The following is a 20,952-nucleotide window of genomic DNA, read 5'->3' on the forward strand; positions in this document are numbered from 1 at the left end:
TATAATTTAGATAGAGCTTACTTCCAGGTGAGGACCTGCTTTCCTGCCATACAAAGGCAGAAGTTTATTTTCCCCAAATGCTACCACCAAATCGAAGGAGCAGTCATGAGTGGAAAAGCAGAAGTTGTCTCAGTCTTTTGATGGGTATGTGAAGAATGGTACAGAAAATGGAATTGCATTGCGTTGAAGGCAAGTCAAAAATCAAGAATCATGAACAGTCCTTGTGTTAGCACAACTGATTTTGTTTATTTTTAAACCACCCCAAAATCCAATCATGCTGTATGTACATAGACAATACACGGGATAACACACCAAATGTGGACAAGAAAGATAAAATCTATTTTGTTTTAATTTGCTGGTGATTTTATTTTTATTTTCATTTTGCATTTGCTTGATTTGATGGAATGACTCAACCTATATGGATTCCCATGTCAACCCTCTCTCAATTCCCATGTCCACACTGTATCTCTAACAGGAGACATCTGTCACATTATTTCTGGGGTGTTTGTCTGAACCATAAAATGTGCAGTTTTCTATTTAGGTTCCCCTGGGCCTCATTTTTTATGTAAAAATATTTAGTGCAGAACAAGTATATCAGCATGTATCTGCTTTAACTATATTTTATAGTTAGTAGGTAAGACCAGCTAATGCTTTGGGTTACTCAGGAAATCATAAGTAGCACACACAAAAAAACGAAAATAGAAAATAGTCTTCCACATCATTTAGAGTGTTAATTTTCTTTACTTTTCCAGTGTCGTTTATTTTGCTAAGCACTGCTGCAATTCTTTCCACTTGTCTTATGCTCTTATTTTCTTACAAAACAGTATACTACGCTTTCTGTATAAAACATATATATAAACATATATATATATATATATAACAAAGCAACAACCCCCCAAATGGACTTACACACAGGTATGTATTTGTCCCTCATTAGAAAATATATTGTGGATATATCTGTTCATCGTCCCTGAATATCACAGCATGGACTATTAGAATGGGGTCAGGAAGAAAGAGGCCTTTTTTTTTTCTTTTCCTGATTTGTTTGAAAACATATGATTCAATTATGTAAGATGAACAAAAGCAGAGTAGTCACAGGAACAATCAGTTCCTGTTTACATATTGGAACTATGTTGTTCTTGTTGCCATGGTTACTACTCTCTAATTTGGTTTCTAGTTCTTCCCAGGAATTTATATGTATATAAAGGAGTTTTTTTGTTGGTCTTTTTTTCATATATTCTCTCTGCTCACAACGAACTTTGTGCAAGTTCAGGGAGAATGAAACTCCAGAAGATCTAAATGGATCCTGGGACTCTGGAAATTCTTGCCCCGCTTAACGTTTCTGGCCCTCTTTCTCAGACATTATCACCCGTTTAGAAAATTATGGATAATTCTATGTCACAAGTAATTTTTAGTGGCCTTTTCTTCCAAATAATGGTTTTGTGCAATGATTTGATTTAGTTTTTCACATGCATTGTTGACATTAGATACCAGGCTTGCATATTTGTACAAATATTTTTTCCAGCATAAGGCCCTTGTTATTGGTACAGATGGTTCTCTGTCCTTGGCATCAATTCTTTCAGGACACCAATCATTTAAACTACTTATCATTACTGAGTGATGTGCTGGAAGAAGCACCCATGCTAGATACACCAGAAAATTTGGTGGTGGTGAGGGATGGGTTAACTTTCAGCCCAATTTATTTAGCTCACATGAAAGTGTCTAATGATTTCTTGGCCTGAAGACTTTGTAATTGAAAAACCCCAGGTATAAAAATGTTATTAAGATTGGGGGTAAAAAATGGAAAACCATGTTGAATTAAAAAAACAAAGTACTGCTTGCTGGTTTACAAAAAGTCTATAACACTGATAAAATCTTCAGAAACCAAAGTATTATTTCTTTTTTTCCTTGTGCTTCTTTATTTTGGCTTCATTTCAACCCGAGAGTTCATATCATCTCCTTCCAGATCATACTCTTCTACTTGGCCACTGGTCCACACCTTCATGCGGTCGGTCAGGTCGCTGCTTCTGGGTGCCAGGATGAAGTCGTAAATCAGGGCAGCGCTGGCTCCTCCAATGATTGGGCCAACCCAGAAGATCTGAAATACAGTTCCAAGCCCAGTCAATATATCAGGTACTAGTTCGTTTGAAGCTGTTCTGAAAACCTTCTCTGGAGATTTTCTTCACAAAATTTGCAGTGAAAACATTAAAAATACAGTCTATCACCTGAATATTTACTTAACTGCATGGCAAGAAGCCAGGAATTTCTCACCATAAATTGGCAATAGACCCAGAGATTAATAACTGTGACTATGTTGTCAAATCCTCATATTTAAAAATAGGTATATACTAGTAAAACTTCTCTCTTACTCAAGCTACATTTGACAGAGGGTTATAAATTCTAAAAACAATGAGTGCATTAGATTCTATTCTCTTGTTAACTTTCAGTGACAGATGAATTAAAAAGTAATTCTTAGGACCTAATTAGGAGTTTAATTTGGTATTAGTTACTATTTAGCTGGAGATATTACTAGAATTGTACTTGACTAATCACATAAGGCAAGCGAAGTTTGGAGGGAGAGGTAATAGAAGTATTTTAATAGACAGTTTGATTTTAATAGAAATAACAGATGATTTGAGGGGATTTGCATGGCCAAAGAGTTCCTGAGTCTGAAAATATATTTTCTTCAACAGCATCAGTGGTTTAATAGGCTTTATAGCATATCTCTCTTTCTCTCTCTACAAAGGAAAATAATTTTTCTATGAAATCCTGAAAATACTAGCTACCAGCTAAGCTACATTATTTTAGTATCCCAATAAAGGTGTTTAAATACAAAATAACGGCAAAATTCCCCAGTTTCCTCTTTTTGTGTTTTACTCTTTAGATTAAAATGGCACCTGTATCCAAATTTTTCACAACCCATTGTACTAGCACTAAATTTCCATGAATGCATATGCAAATGACTGCCGAGATATGAGAAGGAAAGCTGGAACAAGCTGCATTTTAAATATTCAAGAACACATGCTTGTTTAGGGCTTTTATGTTAGACTTCCTTATTGAACTTTACTGAAATAAGTAAATTTTCATGTAGTTCCTCATTTTAAACACATTTGACCACAGGGAGTAATCTAAAATTTATAGTGTTTCCAGAGCACTTATCCATGAAAACACATAAACAGACACTTAACTTTAAGAAGATTAACATTTTATTACCTTCCAAACATTGGATGATCTATTTCCATTTATAAACCTCCTTAAGAACCTTCTTAAATTACGTTTTACCAGATTAAGCACTAGCACTTTACAAAATCCGTTTAAACAAAGAATACCCTGTAGAGGATTCTGTGCAATGAGGCTTTACTGTTTAAAGCATTTGAAATAAATAAAAATAAAGTGAAATAACCAAAGAAAATCTGCTGTATTACTTTGAACATACACACTCAGCTTGAAGAGTTTGTGATGTCCTCAGGCTGGTCAGGAGTAAAAGGAGATTGTTTTTGTTAAATTAAAAAGAAATGTCAACTCCTTGACTTGGTCCTAATGATATGTGTTCAAATGTTTCTGATCTTTTAGATTATGTATATGTAGAGCCTCTTGTAAGCTAAACAAATTTATTCAACTTACCCAGTGATTTTCAAAGTTGTTGGCAATCAGTGCTGAGCCAAAAGATCTGGCTGGGTTAATTCCACAACCGGTGTAGTCAATCTGGAAGGTGGAAAGAGAACCAGTGGTAAGGCGTTGATGCACATGGGCCATCTTTATTACAGAGGAGGGCAAGCGGGAACCTGCAGCATGGTTCAGATGCTCACAATGGCTTCATTCATTCTACCCACTCTCAGAAAAAGGGGGAAAGACTTTTTGCCTTTCTTGTGCCACCCAGGAAACAGGTCCCACAGCAGCAGCTCCTCCCAGATGTGTAACCTCATCACTTATTGCCATATGATCCAATAAAGAAGGACCACATATATTGCAGAAATAAGGTCATTCTCTGAAGAAGAAAGAGAAGGAAGAAACTATCATCTGCCCATCATCTTCCTGCCTTCACTGGCCCATCCTGTGGTGGGACATTGCAGGTATCAACTGTGAGAGGTAAGACTTACAGCAAGAAGATGTCCCAAGGCAACAGAGAGACCGATGGCCAAGGGTGCTGATCCCGAGACATCATTCCTTCTCCGGTCTGTGGTGGCGAGGACACACAGCACCAGCTGGAAGGTAGCAATGATTTCGATACCTAGTCCTTGGCCAGCATTGATTCCCTCTGAAAGCTGCATGGAAACAAGAAGAAAAACATCACTTGATATTCCTACCTGACTTCAACCAAAGTTACACAGGATCTGGTTTCTCAATAGGAAAACACAGACCTACACAGGTCCTCAGGTTGCTTTTGCTTAACAGGGGAAAAAAAAACCAAAGTGAACAGAAATCAGTTTTGAAACAGTCACTGCTAGGCATGATCAGATTTTGCTGGTGATATAACATGGTTGCATGGTTGCTGCATCCAGCCAAAGTGAATGCTCGACCACTAGACACAACGAGAACACAACTGGTCTCTGTGTGAGAAACAAAAGAGCCAGAGATTTGCCTTCAATAGAGATTACCCATAGAAATGAACTGTGGTGCCTTGAGACATTTATTCATTGCTTCTGTGAATGAGGATGCTGTGGTCATGTTAAACATTGCTCAACTCACCTTTAGCAATAATTGTTAAGCAAACAGGGACAGGAGCAGAAAGGGACAAACAGACAGCAAGAAATTGCATAGCTTTGGGTAGCTTGAAAATACATTTCTCTGCTATTGACAAGTAACATTAATCTTCTTCTCCCACCACTACTTATATTCTGTAATTCTGTATGAATTTTTCAAAACAGGGACTTCATGTGGAAATGTCCCACAAAACACAACCTCCATGGGTAGATTTCCACATGAATATTGAGATACCTGTGCTGTTATACAATTGCCTCAAAACATGCCTCTAATGCTATTTGAAATACTCTGAGGTATCTATGGTGTTTATGTGGGACTGGCAGGTGTAACACAAGTCCTACAGAAGACCAAATGTATCTAAAATGGCTCTAGAAGCTGATGTTTGGCAGTGTGTCTTTAACATGGATAGGTAAGGAACGTAGTCAATGGAGATCATTTGAGAGTCAACTGTATATCTCTTGTCGGTGTTTTCAACTTGAACTGAAACCTATTCAGTTTCTTTGGGAGCCAGAAAAAAACCCATCCACAATTCATGAATCCTAAAGGCCTGATGGGGCAACTGTTTCAATGTCCTACTGAAGTAAAGCAGGTTCTCTAGAAGAAACTCATACTGGCAGATGTAGATATTCCAACCACATTATTAATAATGAAAGCCGTTTCCTATTATTGTAAATGCTGTAGAATTTACCAAACCCATGGTAATTCACAGAAATTGACATTATATAATAGAAATGCTGTCATATTTCAGGAGTACTGTTAGAAGCTTGTGCTTAATGAGAAACTGTGGATCTAAACCATTCAAAGTTATAAAAAGTTTGAATTCTTCTTCTAATTGCTATATTCAGTGGTATCTTAGACAAGACGAGCCTGTATCTGAGCTTAATAACTTGGTGTTAAGCAGAAGTAACTACTTTGCATGGATAGGATGAAACATGAGCTTGGACACATGCCAGCAAAATTGAGAATGTGAGTGACTCAGAGTAGGAAGCAAACTCTGCAAAACTTCTGTTCAAGAACAGCGCTGTCAGTAGGTTATCCCATCTGTCATAGCCTCTGCATTAAGAATTGCTACATCAAATGTGACAACAGCATAATTAAATGTTATTATGACCTGTCCATAACAATGAGACTATGGGAAATCATGCTTTGAATATGTTTTTGTGGTTTTACGCCCTAATATTCCCCAAACTAATATTTGAATAATGTTAAAATTTAAAAGATGTTTAGCTGAACTCTTACACTTTCTACCTGTGCTCATCACTTTTCTTGTTTCTCCTCTGTCACAAAGCAGCACAATATCCAGTTCCTAAGCACTAAAAAATATCATCTGAGTCTTCAGCCAGCATAAATATGATTAAAAAGAGTGAAAACATATTGATTTCTAAGACCTGCCAATCTGAAGCATTAATAATATATTTTTACATCTTGTTCTTCAATATGGAGGACTGATATATAAAAAAGGCAATTGTATTGGAAAATAATTGAGTGGAATGCAGGTGCCCAAAAGTGAGCATGAAACTATATTCTCTTCTATCATAATACAACTGTTAAATCCCAGATAATCCAGATCTGAAGTGTGACACATTGATGTTAGTATTTGAAAAGGTCTTGGCATTTAAAACAATTAAACACTGACCTACCATTAGTCTTTCGCTTTGTTTGAAGAGCTTCTATGAAAGAAGACAATAAGAGCAAAATTATGCCTTTAAAACCTGTGATAATTCTTATCTTTAAGAGGTGGAAATCATACTCTTCCTTTCTCTCCAGGAAAATACATCTTAAAGCTGACGTGATTTGAGGTCATTCTCTCCGCTAATCAGCACTTATTGATGGGCTGTGTGGAGTTGAAGAAAACCTGGAAATATCATAGGAAACCTTTTGCTTTCCTCTAGCACATAATTTTACGCAGCCTGCTGGGGATGCAAGGTTCCACTGTGAGAGCAGGAATTCTGGGCCGTGTTCCAAAATGCTGTGAACCTTGGATGTTCTGGTTTGCTGTGGTCTGTGAATCTGTAGTATTTAAGTGTAGTATCACAGACATTCTGTATTTGCCTACTTGTAGGAGCAATAGTGTCACGACAGCAGCCGTGTGGACCCTCCAGGATACAGCGACACATGGAACAGCACGAGACTTCACCGCCCTAAACACATCCCAGCCAAAGCATAACACAGATAGTAGGAAGGTGCATTTCCTAGTATCAAGCTAAAATGTACATATATATATGTGTGTGTATAGTTATATTTATATTGCCCTTGGTCACAGTGGATTTGCAGGCATTACTCTGGTAACAATGCAGTATGAAACATTTTACACCTCTTGAATCTGCTGGTTTAAGCTCTTGACAGATGCAGGTAGGCATAGGCAACATGAGTTGGTTACCCTTTCATTGTATTTTCCATATGTTATGCAGATTTTTTGATGAAAGCTTGAATTTTTGTAGAATACCCAGATCCAGAAGCTTCAGGCTTTCTAAAGCTTAATCGGAATCTAGTAGGAAGCATTACTGTACATTACAGAGACCTGACTACTGAGACTGTCAATCAAAGAAAGGCAAAAATCAACCACTAGCTTTAGTATCTAGCATTCTGCTACTGAGAATATCCAGAATATAAGGTGTCCATATCTCTGTTTCTTAAATAGATAGCATAATGTCTTCAAACATAAGACACAGTCACCTCTACTGTAGTGTTGGGTTGAAGGGGTCGTTTCCAATGAACTATACCCACACTGCAATGACTTTATTCCCTGAAATTGTATGCTGCTTACCAGTGGTCACAAGAAGATATGTGAGCAGGGTATGTGGACTGACACTTTGTTTGCCATTGATGTGTCTATAGGGAAATCTCTCACTGCTGCTCAGTCCAATAACTCTCGCATGTTCTGCATTTTAGATGATGTTCATTAAGGCAACAGAAAAAATTTCATAGCTCAGGGAACTGCACAGTTATTCCCCAAGCTTTTCATACTTCAGGCTTTTGGGGCCTGAAGAGTGAATTCAGTGTTTTAAGGAACAAAATACGTTCTAAATTATTAAAATGAAACACACAGGCCCACATTTGTCTCACATACAGTTTCCCACACCATAAGAGTCAATCCAGACTTCTTTTTTGTTCACATGAATTGTTCCACTAGATTTCATTTTGAAGTCACTGTTTTGACAGGACAAGCACCAGAAACATACCCAAGAAATAGGTTACCTGAGAGTTATCACATATATCTGATCAGCTGAATCAATCTTGGCTGCCTTAAGTTGATTTGAGTAATTATCTTTTGATTGTAATAGCACCCAGATGACAAGCAGAAGCTTAAATATGCTTCTGTGAGCAGAATTCTATCACTAATATTTTTACCTGAGTTCACTGTGCATCTGAACAAGTTTCTGGGATAAAAATCCACTGGAATTCAGTAAATTTATAGGAAGCGCATCTCAGAAAACTCCTGAACTGTTGGAAGCTAAAGAGTCACTTGGGGCATGCTGAACTCCTCTGTTTTACATCACTGGGAGTAGGCTGAGGTACAATAACTATCTCCCATTTAAAGATTATTTTTATCTGGTAATGCTACTGTCGCTCCTGAGCAACCTGGTTTGAATTCAGTGCTGACTCTGCTTTGAGCAAGACATTGGACTAGAGACCTCCTGAGGTCCCATCCAACCTGAATCATCATATGAGATGTTGGTTCTTTGGAAAGGTTTTTCCAGTGGGAAAGTCCGTGACAGAGTTGCCTGAATGCTGCCGTGTCTTAGCAGAACTAATGTCAAAGAACAGCTGGTGACATATGCAGATAGTGGAGCCATAGGTGGTGGATCCATTATTGTGAAGGTTCTACATAGATATAATCCATATTGGTGAGTGAGCCAAGAGACCTGTAATATAGTCAAATGATGACCATTAAACCAAAGAGTGAAATTAATAGAAAATCCTTATCTAGTCATGACCATGAGAGTAAGTACTTGAGATGAGCACCTGCTTTTTGGTCTTTGGACCAGTGACATTGCTTCCATTTCTCCACAACATCAGCCAGGAGATTGGAACTACAGAAGCTTGTTTCTCAGGGGTGCCTTTAACTGCCATGTTTAGCTGACTGACTTCCACAGCTTCAAACAATAATGTGGGCAAACTACTAGTATATTTTTCCTTCCTTTTTTTTTTTTTTTCTTTTTTTTTTTTTTTTTATTCTTTTTGAGCAGGATATTTATTGGTTGTCTGCCTTCAGAAGAGAAATGGGGACAGGAAATTAAACTGGCCCAAGGTAAACCTAACTCTGTACTTCTCTAGTGGCTTCATATTTTTCTCCTTAGGAGAAAAAGTGTATCAAATTCAAACCTGTTTCCTGTTATATGGATAAGACAGTTTGTTATGCAAGGTGGTTTCATCACGTGGTGTTATGCTCCATCTCATCGAACAAAACTTTAGCCATGGATTGTACCTTCTAGGGTCCAGATTGCTTTCATATAACAGGGATTAGTTTGTCATTGTTCTTGAAAAATGAGCGGCCTCTACAAATAAAGGAGTCTATTTTTCAGTAAGAGAATGTAAATTTTCTCCATTCTTATGAAACACTTCATTGCAAGTCATGCAGGCTGATGTTTTTTTAGAGAAAGAAAGGCTAAGCCACAGCACTTTAGTGACACACAAAACATCACTGATGTCTGGGACTTCTCTCCTTTGCACATCCAAGCCATCCCCTAGGTAAAGCAGCTTTTGCAGAACCCAAGAAAGAGCATGGCTGGCATATAATGAGAAGCATGTTGTGGACTGACTATGAAAGTATTACCTTTTATTAAAGCATTAGGAGAAGAACTATGTTCTCCTGTCCACACAAACTGTAGCATTCTGAGGACCTGTGCTGCGATAAACAATGTCTTCATATCATACAGACCTCTTTTCTTATGTGCTGAGGCTCTTAGGGACATGGTTTAGTGCCAGATTTAGGTTATGATTGGACTTGATCTTAAGGGTCTCTTACAGTCGAAATGATTTTATGATTCTATGAATTCAAATATACAGCTAAATTTTGCACCAGGACTGCTGTTTTCAGTGTTCTATATTATTAGTTTATCTCTGCCATGGCAGATGTTTTTTTCTTAAAGGAAGAGTTTGAGCATATTATCCAAGCAAATTTAAAATAATTTCCCTACTTATTTCACTGACTGACTATTCAGAAAAAAAGTCATCTCATGGTCTTACTGCATTTTCTTCCTCTGGCTTAAACTTCCCATCTTTGATTTTCCATATTTTTTTAAAAAAGGAAAACTCTTCACATTAGTTTAAATGTTTCATGTCCTTTTCTTCATCCCTACACTGGAAATATCAATTATACTGCTCTATAGCAACTATAATTTAAGTGTTCAGCTAAGTCAAGTTCTTTAATGCAACCTTCTTCAAATTTAAGTAATTAATCTCCCAGCTTCCATTAGAATCATCTTCCACTCTCCTGACTCTCATTTTGTCTGATTCTTCTCATTCTTTCATGTCATAAAAATAACTTGATAAATTCCATCTTGATAACATACCTTTCTTCTGCTGGAAGTCTTTCCCAGGTCTCCGTAGCTATGACACTTCCTTTAACTCACAGTCAAAATTTATTCAGAGACTTTATCCCCAGCTATTTAACTACAGTTATTCTCTCCTTGCTATTTAACAGTGTCTGTGTTTCTATACTCATTATTTGAGTGGCAGAGATTCAGAGAGTTAAATAGACTGATTTCTTTAGTAAGTAGAGACAGGCAAAGATCTAAAGAGTTTCGCTTAAAATATATATGACTGGAGAACTCTGAAGAAGCTGCTTATGAGGCAAAGAATTAGCTTTGGATTGTATCCTAGATCAACAATAGAAGCATTCAGCAGAACCTAGGGACAAAACATATTGTCCTCTGCTAGATTATCCTTCCTATAAATACAGCCTTAAGAGCTCTAAAGGGGACTCATTCAATTCCCAAGGCACAAATCATATTTTCCATTCTCTGGACAGCAGACACCCTCCAGGAACAGGACTAACCTCTCTCCTCCCACCCTGTCTTCAGGCTGATGAGAAACCAGCCAGGGCTTTGTGTTGCAGCAGCTTGGGATGCCATAAAGAGTGATGGTTTCATTTATATTAAACCAGAGCACAGAAAGTTTACATGTAGGGCCAGTGACAGACAGTAAAGTAAATTACTCTATAGGCCTTCCATTTAGCACAGCTAGAGATAGACCATTTGTCTCATTTACACTTTTGCTTTTTGATGTGCCTGTGGGAAAGTTGCTTTGTGGAAACTTTTTTTTTTCCAATCTTGCTGCTGAGAAATAAACAACTTCTATTCAGAGGATGAGGAATAGTGGGCTGTTTTGTTTTGTTTTGTTTTTCTTCACCCAGCAAAACCCATGTAAGTGGTTCATTTTCTGTAACACTTTTGAAGCACTCATTTATACCACAGAGCTATTTCTGACCCTGCATTATCAGCCTAGAAGGAGATGGTCTTTCAATGGAGAATTTTGGGCATATGTGAATTTCAAGCTTAATCAAATCTTCCTTTCTATGTTTTCACTGGAATAACTGGCTGGATTTGCAGAAACCCCAAAATATGGTTGTTGGCAATTGTGCTGAAACAATATTAATTTTATACTTCTAGACCAACACTCCAGCAAACCTGTGAAGTTTTCAAACTATCCAAGTTTGAGGTAGTTCACAAAGTCAGCCTTGTGCAGAACACTGAAGATTTGGCATTTCCATGGGGAGAAAAAAACAGATTTTTCAAGAATTAGGGGAACAATTCCAACTCTTTCAATTCTCCACCTTGTTCATCAAGCAAGAAGTCTTATCAAAGGAAGCAAAAGGAGCCAAACTAGACTTTATTAATTCCCAAGTCCAAATGCAGTCATGATTAACTTCAGGAGAAGCGTGTATATCTGTAAGGAAACGTGTGCCACAGTTCTGCTTTGACAGCATTCATCGACTTCACTTGGCACAGAATTAGTGTCAAGGTCCTGGAAAAGTTTGGTTTTCTTCGGGGTTTCTCAGTGATTCCTGGAGAGGGGATGCACAGGGCTCTACCAGGAAAGTACACAGAGCATTTCTTTGTCCCTTTCTAGTTCTCAAATGCCAAAAGATAAACCCCCTGCAGAGATTTCAGAACTCATCTCTGCCCTCCTGCTGTTTATAGAGTTTCCTCCAGGATGCCTGTCAAGTCCTGTAGATTTGATTTAACAGGTTAATGCTGTGCCTTAGCCTCAGATCTCACTGACTTCAGTAGAGTTGCAGCACTTAACCACCAGCATTAGCTTTGGCTCTGGATGCCAGAAACAGCAGTGCTTTCCCATTAGGTTGCACATTAATAAATACATGAACCACATGTTGCTCCCATCCAGGTCAGAAAAACCTCCAGGAGGCATATACTTTGGTATTAATATTAATCTGGAGGTACTAAGGATCAAAGCCACAGACCATGATGTCTCATTGTGCCAGGTACTGCATCAGCCCACAATGAAAATTGTGGCCCTGCCTCCACATACTTAAAATAAAGAGACAACAGTTTAAAGACAGGGAAATAGAGCAACTGGGAAATGCAGACACATAGCATACGTGTGGTTTGCAACCTATGAAACTGAGCTCAAGCACAACTGTTTGATCTGATTTCCATAACTCTGGAATGGAGAATTTTCTAAGAATGAAGATTTCTTTGACATTTTCAATTGGGATACCAGATAAAGATCTCTCTGTTATTGAATTCTCTCAATTAAGCCAGAGAATGGACAAATAAGCAAAAATGTACTACTGCTCTAAAGAAAACAGGCAATTTCCTCTTGAGGCAAACAGGAAATTTTTCAAGGGCTATTTTGTCTTCCCTTGGTACTTATGATGTGGTTTAGTATACTTGCTTTAAAAATGCTTTGCTTAAAGGTAGATATATACAGTCCAGATAGTGATATATTTTTTTATGATTCCCTGATTAAAGAAATGTCACTCTTGCTTCACCTGAAGGTTCCAAAAATCTGCTGAAGTACATGATCCCTGTTACAATATCTTATATGTTGTTTTTACTATTGCATCAATCTAACCAGAAGAGATCTATAATATTCATTCTCATGTTTACTGTGGAAATTTCCATTTGTTCTCAGACTGTTGCTCTTGCCATGTCAGATCTTGATTTAGAATCAACACCCACTAATAGATATTTTACTTTAAATGTCTAGTTAATTTAAATTAGGCAATGAAATTTGAGTTTACCTTATCTGAAGAATCTTTCTGTCTCTCAGTGTATCTGTCTCTGGTGTGTGAGTGTATGTGTGGAGGTGTGAAGATATGTACACACGAAATATCCAGATACATATGTCTTAATACAAAGAACGGTAAGGAAGGAAAATCATTTTCACTGTTTATTCACCTGGCAGGAATGGTGAAGGCAAAATTATTTTCCTTGTTTCATACTTAATCCTATTCAGTTTGACAGCTGATCAAACACAGGAATAAAATAATGTTCTCCAAAAAATCCCAGCATTACTCCATTTGAATTACAATATTAACCAATTTACCAAATGTATTATGTTTTCCAATCTACCAAATTAATAACGTTTTTAGATCTATTGCAACATTATTTTATAACCATTTGTACACCCTTTTCTATCATTTCTATTTGAAGAAGACCTTTAATCTGGGGCTTGCAGAACATTTTTCAGACAATGCACTAGTCATCCTTGGATCTTCAGGACATAGACACAGGCCATGGTATAAAACTCCCTTGAACCCTTCTGTTCTAGCACCAAAAGACTGATGTGCAGGTGGACAATCACTGGAGGGCCTCGCCTTGTCCCAGAAATGTCCACGTTGCATCCCTGCTTGCTCCCTGCCAAAACTTCAGGGTACGGCTATATTATTACAGAAACACTAAGCAAATCATCACGGAAATGGAAATAAGAAATAACTTCTGAGCGCAGAGATAAGAGTTAGATCTATAAGCCCAGTTCTCCTCAAATGTTCTGGAGGATGGGCGATAACCGTCAGGTTTACATCTCAGCCCAGATGTTTCTGCTGTCACTGTGTGAACACATTAGAAAGTGAGCAAGACTATGGCCAGTTTTGAGCAGGTGCCTTTCCTGTGTTCCACCTCCCCGGCCTCATGCAATTCAATACAATGCTGGCATGCCATAAAAGACTGCTGCTGCAAAATTGAAATTGAATAATGAGCTATTGTTGTGGTGCTCTTTGTTGAGAAATAAAAATCCCGGAACAATATCATGTACAGGAACCATTTCGCTCACTCTAAAAGTGCAGTGACTTCTGGTCCCCTGTAGAAGGTCGAGTCCTTAAGCACGCAGATGTTCCAGTACAGGCAAGGTTGGCGGGAGAATTCTACATTGGATGGAAAACATGGAGAGCAGAGGGACAAGGAGAACAAAACTCATTGTATCGAAACTTGAGAAAGGTGCAGTATATAATCTGCACTAAGAAAAGTGCTCCAAGGATCTTTAATAAGTGCTGGAGGTCAGGAGCTCAGCTGCATGTCTCGTCCATCCAGCGACACCTCTGGAGCTGCAATTTTCCGTACTGACTCAGAGGAAAAGCAACATCATTACTCAGTTGTCCACTCACACTGTCAAGCTCTCAGTTTATTTTGGAAGTTCTTCCAACGCAACCAGGCTTTGTTTAATTTGAGGCTGGAGGAGAACAGACTCATAGGGTGCGGGCACAAAGAGAGAGGGAAACACAAGGTAAACAATGAGTCATCAAGGCCAATCATACAAGTCCCACTCCCCATGGTCAGAGGGTCACCACGGATACACTGGTTTGGACCCAATGTGGGGAGTCTGGTGATTTCTGTCCATGATTCCCTCTGAGGCAACTTTCGAAAAGATAGAAATGTTAAGTGAGGGATATCAGGATTAAAAGAATTAAAAAAAAAAAATCATTTCTGAACCACACACACCATTAAAAACTAAACGGCAAGTCTCAACTTTATGAAAGGGAGCTCCCAGTGTGGGGACAATTTTACATTTGCACTAGAGGTCTCTGTGCCTTGGAAATTTATCGTGAGAAAAGTCACCAGTACTGAAGTCCCACAGGTAAGATAATAGACCTGCAGAGGCTAAATATCTGTACACTGTATGCTCCGTCCTATGCTCCAGTGTCCTGGAAACAAGAGATTGTTCAGCCTTCATTTTTCCCAAGTAACAGAACAAAGCTATAGGTGGATGACACATAAAGAGCAGAGGAAAAAACCAAACCAAAACAAAATCATCTCCAGCACAGGGGTTCAAAGCTTCTCTGCTGCTGTTACTTATAGAAAGGGGACTAATTCTTTAGTGTGACTTTGCTGAGAGTGGAAGGTATCTCAAAGTACCGGATATTGCCTTGGGACGAAGAATTAGGACAGAAAAAGGCTCCTTTCTCCATGTCTTTGAAAAAGAATTTGGAGTTGGCTTCTCTATGTTTATCACCAGAGGGCATTGCATTCTTATGTGCAGCAGTTCTGCCTCAGCTGATCCAGCTTTGGGGACACCATCCTGAGCTGTAAATGGCAGAGGCACAGCCGAGAACACTGGAAATCCAAAGGGTGTTCCAGAAACAGGTGACTTTCCATGCTCCAGGAGTGGCATCTATATGACTGTTCACCTGCCTTAAAAAAACACTCCAGACCTCTGAATCCACCAACCACAGACCTCCTCTGGCTTTTCCAGAAAGTTCTTCAGTTGCACAAACATTTTTCAGTACACTGACATTTTTTTTTTTAAACCAAGTCCTTATATTTGTTAGTCTTGGTTGTTTTTCTTTTCTCTTTATCTGCCTTGAGCAACAGTATTTTCAGGTCTGTTTTCCTTGCCTATAATTTTTGATCCACTTCTAACTTTAAAAGAAAATATTTGTTTTATAACCTTCAAGGCAGAGTTTTCAAATAGCTTTCAAATTGTAGCCTCAAGACTTAGGAGGCACATTTCCTGGCACTCTGCTCAGTATGCTAATATACGGAAATTATGAAATTGTAAAGCAGTGTCTGCGTTTTTTACAAATTCTGATTATTTTCATTTAAAAAAAACCCCACAAAAACAATAACATACACAAAAAACTGAGCTAAAGAAATTTTTTCAGCATGCTTTTAAAAGCTTGATGAAAGTTCTCAAGGTAATCATTGCTGAGCTACAAATATTGTATTACCGTACAGTACAGAAGTCTCCTCTCACCCGCCTTTCCTGCCTGAGCTCTTTACTGGTCATTAACTGCCCATGATGAATAGTTTCTTCCATTATCCAAACTACAGATCTGTCCTCACTAGACAATAGTCAGATATGCTGGCAGATGAGTGCATTTTGGATTAGGTACTCTCTATTCTTATAGCTTTACCCAATGGAAATTTGCAGCATGTAGTAATCCAATTGCCAAAAAAAGATACAAGATGATGTAAGGAAAAATATTTAAATTTTTAGAACAAACACACTGCATACTCCTCTTTCAGCTTTTCCAATTCTAAAAGTTTTTACTGTGGCACCCACACCAGTACTAAAATACATGGGAAGTAAAGTGCCTTAAAAGGATTTGGTAATCTAAATGCATCTCTGAATATTGCCCAGAATGTCTTGTTCAGAACCAGTCAAAATAACTAAAAATATTTCCACTGACTTCATTAAAGTTCGGATCAAAATCATCACATGTGACTGTTTTGCTTGTCTTGGTATAAAACAGACCTTGATATTGAACATGTTAAAGGAGCATCCTGCTTTTTCTTTCTCCCTTCCTTCTCTTCAGCCTTGCACCTTCCATGGCTGTTTTTTGTGCTCCATTTTCTTGTGTTTCCCTTTGGGCAACAAAAAAGGGACAGATTCATCCAACTCCTTTTTGGGTACTTAATAGATGTACCAAACCTGAAGCCTCATCATGCCAAAATAGAGCTGGCTCTCCCAGGAGGATAACTCAATGGATCTAAAGGCTGAAGTACCTCCTGTTGTCTCTCCTTGTTATAAACTAGAGAGGAACCTATGGAAGTGGGTTCCTCACTTGGTCCCTCAGTGAGAGACCTACAGCTGGGCAGGATAAATCTAAGCTCAGGCATTCGACCCCACCCAGTATCCACTGGGGACACTGGATAGCCACTGACTTCATTAAACTGCCCCCACCACATTTTTCCTGTGAAAAACATCCCTCCAAGAGCACGAGAGGGACAGAACAGAGGACACAGTCATGCACATCCAAGCCTTCCTGGCCTTGTCAAACAAACAGCACTCCCTTTCTTTCTCTTCTTTCTCTCCATAGTGAATCTACACCTCATTTTCCACAGGAAGGGCAGGAAGACAAAGCAGCTGGCGGGGATTCCAGCTCTGTCTCTCCCCTCCTTCTTCTCAGGTTAAAAATCAAAGGCATAAAAGCAAATCTCTGTGGTTTGTCCTTATCATCTGTTTGCTGAAGGAGGCAGCGTGCTCGTGGTGCTGGGCCGTGGTTTCAGGATCGACTGATCCTGATCCTGTGATCGACTCTGCACAAGGACAGACCTTCTCCCATCTCCCCTGCACTGGGGTCAGACCCAGATCCCCCCTCAGCCCTCCCCAGATAGTCCCAGCTTGTCAGTGGGAAATGAATGGATTTGCTTTCCTCACTAGTTCCTTTTTGCAAGGGAGAAGAACAGCTGCTGCCTTCCCCATCCCTTGGGAGGTCTCCCCACTGTTCCTCTAGCCAAAACTTTTATAACTGGATGAGAAAGAGAAAATAATAAAAAAAAAAAAAAAAAAAAAAAAGAGTATTTGACAATGAAAAGAACTGAGACTGGGGCTTTTCCCAGTGTTTAGGAACCATTTTATCCATTAATTTGTGCACAGAAAGTGTTGCCAGATTTGTAAAACCAGCATAATGGAGACTTGCACTATCCATTTTCACCTACAGTGTATTTGATGGCCTTGAAAATGATGGTTTTGATTATATTCCAGAGAGCTTCCTGGAGGGGAAACAAGGCTTCCACCCTAACACGCAGTTTTTGAGATTCATTAAGTGGTCTCCTAAGCTTACTAAAACTGGTGACTGTGTTGATCTTTCCTAATTTTCCTGATCTTTCCATCTGTGCCCATAGGCAATTCTCTTCTCGGATGTCCTTGTGCAGAGCTCTGAATTATATCTTTGTAACTTGGAGAGTTACTGGCTGAGGAGCAAGTAGAGTCTGGGGTGATCGTTTACACCCTCTTTATAAATGGACAATTTCAGGGTTTTTGGATAAAGGAAGGAGCCATCTGTAAGCATTTTGTGGCAAGCAAAAGGGGAAAACCAAACAGAAGTGCTACTTAAACCAGACCTCCCATGTTTAATGGCAGTTGGACCTCTCGAGGAAACCACTCGGGCGGATACCCTGTCCCGTGTGGTTGAGCAGTTCCCTCTGCCAGTGGTTTCAGAGGAAAAGATCACATATCACACACACAGCCAGAGCCTTCTGGAGTTAATAAAATGATTCACTCTTCTTCCCCAAAATGTTTTGGATTCACCTAGCAAAATTTCCAGAACGGTGGCACGATAGAACACCTGTGGGCACCAGGCTCAAGGGAGGTAAGTAGTCAACCCACAGAGTGACACAAGGGAAGATGATTTTAAGATGCTCAGGAATCACTTTATTAATATCAGATTTTATTGTGTTTTCAAAAACTGCTTAATTTTTTTGAATCAACTGTAACGCCGCAGTGTGCAACAGCATTATTTTATTTGCTAATTTAACTTTTTGTTTATTTCTTCCCCTTTTGCCTGAATGATTTCTGAAGAGATATTGCAGCTTTATGTCCCAAATACCCTTGCAATTTCTAATTGGCATAAGATTTCAAGTAGTCTCAAGTTTCAAACTGCACTCAGAAATATTCAGAAAGAAAGCGGCCATAGTAAAAAATGTGAAATACTTGTTTTTAACAGAATCTGGTGAAATAAGTGACTAGAAGGGAATTTCCATTTATAGTACTCTGTGTGCTGCTGTGGCTGTAGGACTGACTCTGACAGTGGGATGATTTCACATTTAAAAGCGTATCTATCATTTTTTCTCCTGTTTTGGTACAATAACACAGTAAAATGTCAACATTTGGAGGAGGAGGAGCTGCAGCCAGGCAGTTTTTGTGAAGTATGATGGTCAATAGCTGTGAGCACAAGGCTGGGATGGGGCTGAAACCCGCACCCCTGTGAAATGCAGCTGCCTGACAACTTTCTCCAGTCTATACCTGAGAATTCAAGAGTTTTCCTATTTTTGCACAGCAAAGGGAGGAACACACTGAAAGTGCAGCTGGGATTCTGTGTCAGGCAGGATCTGAGCACTCTGCCTAGTGCAACAGGTAGTGCTCACACTTTTGGTGGTATTGTTTCTCTAGCTACACATCTCTCACTGCTCCCATAAGTTTTCATTGCAGTCACCATCAGGTTACACAAACCATTAATTAGATACTGAACCACACTCACAGAAGCAAAACCAACATTGTTATATGCACATTAACCATCACGTTACCTGAGACCATCAGAATCACTTGAACATGCAACTATCAGTGATATCAATGTTAATCTGGTGTCAGAAGGCACCTTTCAGTAACTTGGATGTACAAAATCGAACATAAGCAAAACTGGTCATAGCATGTCCTCGGCTGGAAGTGACCCATAAAGATCGAGTCCATCTCCTGTCCCTGCACAGAACAACCCCACCGTTCACACCATGTGTCTGAGGGTGTTGTCCAGTCTCTTCTTGAACAGTGTCAGTCGTGGGGCCGTGACACCTCCCTGGGGAGCCTGTTCTAGTGCTCCACCATGACCACAATGTCCTAAAGCTCTGGAAAGGAAGTGTGGAGGAAGGACAGTTCCCTGTGGCACAGACCAACCCTGGCAATCAGGCAAGATTGGATCCCCTGCTACAATAAGCATTTGGCTGCCTGAGGTCACCATCACCACCACCATCCACCCAATACACAAACATAGGTTACAGGTGTTACATTTCTACTTAAATAAATAAATAAACAAACAAACAAATAAATAAATAAGGAAGAATTAGGAGTTTCTACAGAGGAATTAGAAGTTTCTACTTACAGAGTTGAGCCCCAGGAGGTTGTTTGGGAGAGAAGAGGTGACTCCTGACAGAATAGCTGTGGCCACCACTGCCCCCAGGCACTGGGCAATGATGTACATGAGCGCCTTGAAGATGCTGATCTGGCAGCTCAGCAGGAGGCCCAGGGTGACAGCCGGGTTCAGGTGTGCACCGCTGATGTGGCCCACGCTCTGTGCCATGGTAGCGATGGATAACCCAAAAGCCAGCGAAACCTTCACGTTGTCCTGAGACCTTGTGGATGTTTTGTTGCCCACCACTGGGAAGCTAAAACCCAGAGCCGAGCCAATGCTGATAAAAATAAAAAGGCTCATGGCAAGGAACTCAGCCACCACTGCCCTCCAGAAGATTTTCTTTTTGAATTCACTAGCCATCTTTCCTCTCTCTCCCCTCCTCACTTTCCCTTCTCCCTCTCTCCCTTCTCTTGCCTGATATTTTTCCTTTGAGGTCTGTACAGAAATCTAGAGAAAAAATACAGTCCCTGGATTATTTATAGGGTTTTGGGTGGTCTGTAGGAGGGAAGGGGTGTTGCACAAAAGGAGGAAAGAACGTCTACATAGATGCTGACTGCTAGATTGATGTAAGGCACTGTATGCCTGCCAAAGTTTTTTCTTCCTTTTTTTTTTCCTTTCCCCTCCCTTAACAGCATTCGATCTCTGCTGCCGTTTTTAAGAGGCTTTTTAAGATTCTTCGACAAGTCTTTAGGAGCACCTCAGGAATTTTACCCTCACTTCTTTAACTCCTGTATCATCACTGAGCACAGGGTTTGGAATGAAAACTTTTTATGGGATTTCTGTCTCAAGCTGGACTGAAACAAAAAAAAGCAAAGTTATCTGTGCAGGCTGGTAAGTTATTCACGCTCAGCTCCACCGGTGGCAGATAACATCCGAAAGTAGTAAATAAACGTGACAACTAAATCCACACTCTAGATACTGAAGTAGCGCTGTTTTATTTGAAAACAGGTAGAAATGTCTCTTTTGCTGGCTCCGCGGGGATCGTGTTTCTGATGCCAAGCCTAACGGCTGTGCAGACAAACACACATGTTTACACAGGCTCACATAAGCTGGTGTTAACTGATGAATGGTAGGGATCGGTTTTAATCTCTGCGACCACCGTGTAAATCTGACATAGCACTGCAAGTAAGCTGGAAGCTTTGTATGGATGCAGTTTAGATGTTAAAGGGCAGATTTGTGGGTTTGTTTTGGTTTGGTTTTGTTTTGTTTGGTTTGTT

The 20,952-nt window shown here is 39.5% G+C and overlaps 1 protein-coding gene across 1 annotated transcript; it reads right to left on the reverse strand.

The window, feature by feature from the left end:
- Positions 1-221: 221 nt before the first annotated feature.
- On the reverse strand, positions 222-20,344 carry AQP1 (aquaporin 1 (Colton blood group)). Its single transcript, XM_005510629.3, has 4 exons — positions 19,706-20,344; positions 4,101-4,265; positions 3,625-3,705; positions 222-2,098 (listed from the first exon to the last, which is right to left on the reverse strand). Exons 1-4 carry the CDS (start codon positions 20,093-20,095, stop codon positions 1,919-1,921), a joined length of 816 nt encoding a protein of 271 aa, XP_005510686.1. The 5' UTR covers positions 20,096-20,344; the 3' UTR covers positions 222-1,918.
- Between the last annotated feature and the right edge of the window lie 608 nt (positions 20,345-20,952).

The sequence above is a fragment of the Columba livia genome, chromosome 2 (genome assembly GCF_036013475.1).
Source record: "Columba livia isolate bColLiv1 breed racing homer chromosome 2, bColLiv1.pat.W.v2, whole genome shotgun sequence".
In the NCBI taxonomy this organism is placed as follows: Eukaryota; Metazoa; Chordata; class Aves; order Columbiformes; family Columbidae; genus Columba; species Columba livia.

Excerpts from the sequence above, each read along its gene's own strand:
- AQP1 (XM_005510629.3), bottom strand. The coding sequence starts at position 20,095 with ATGGCTAGTGAATTCAAAAAGAAAATCTTCTGGAGGGCAGTGGTGGCT. Across the intron at positions 3,706-4,100 it reads CCTTGGGACATCTTCTTGCT|ATTGACTACACCGGTTGTGG; the intron begins GTAAGTCTTACC and ends TCCACCTTCCAG. Across the intron at positions 2,099-3,624 it reads ACAACTTTGAAAATCACTGG|ATCTTCTGGGTTGGCCCAAT; the intron begins GTAAGTTGAATA and ends ACTGTATTTCAG.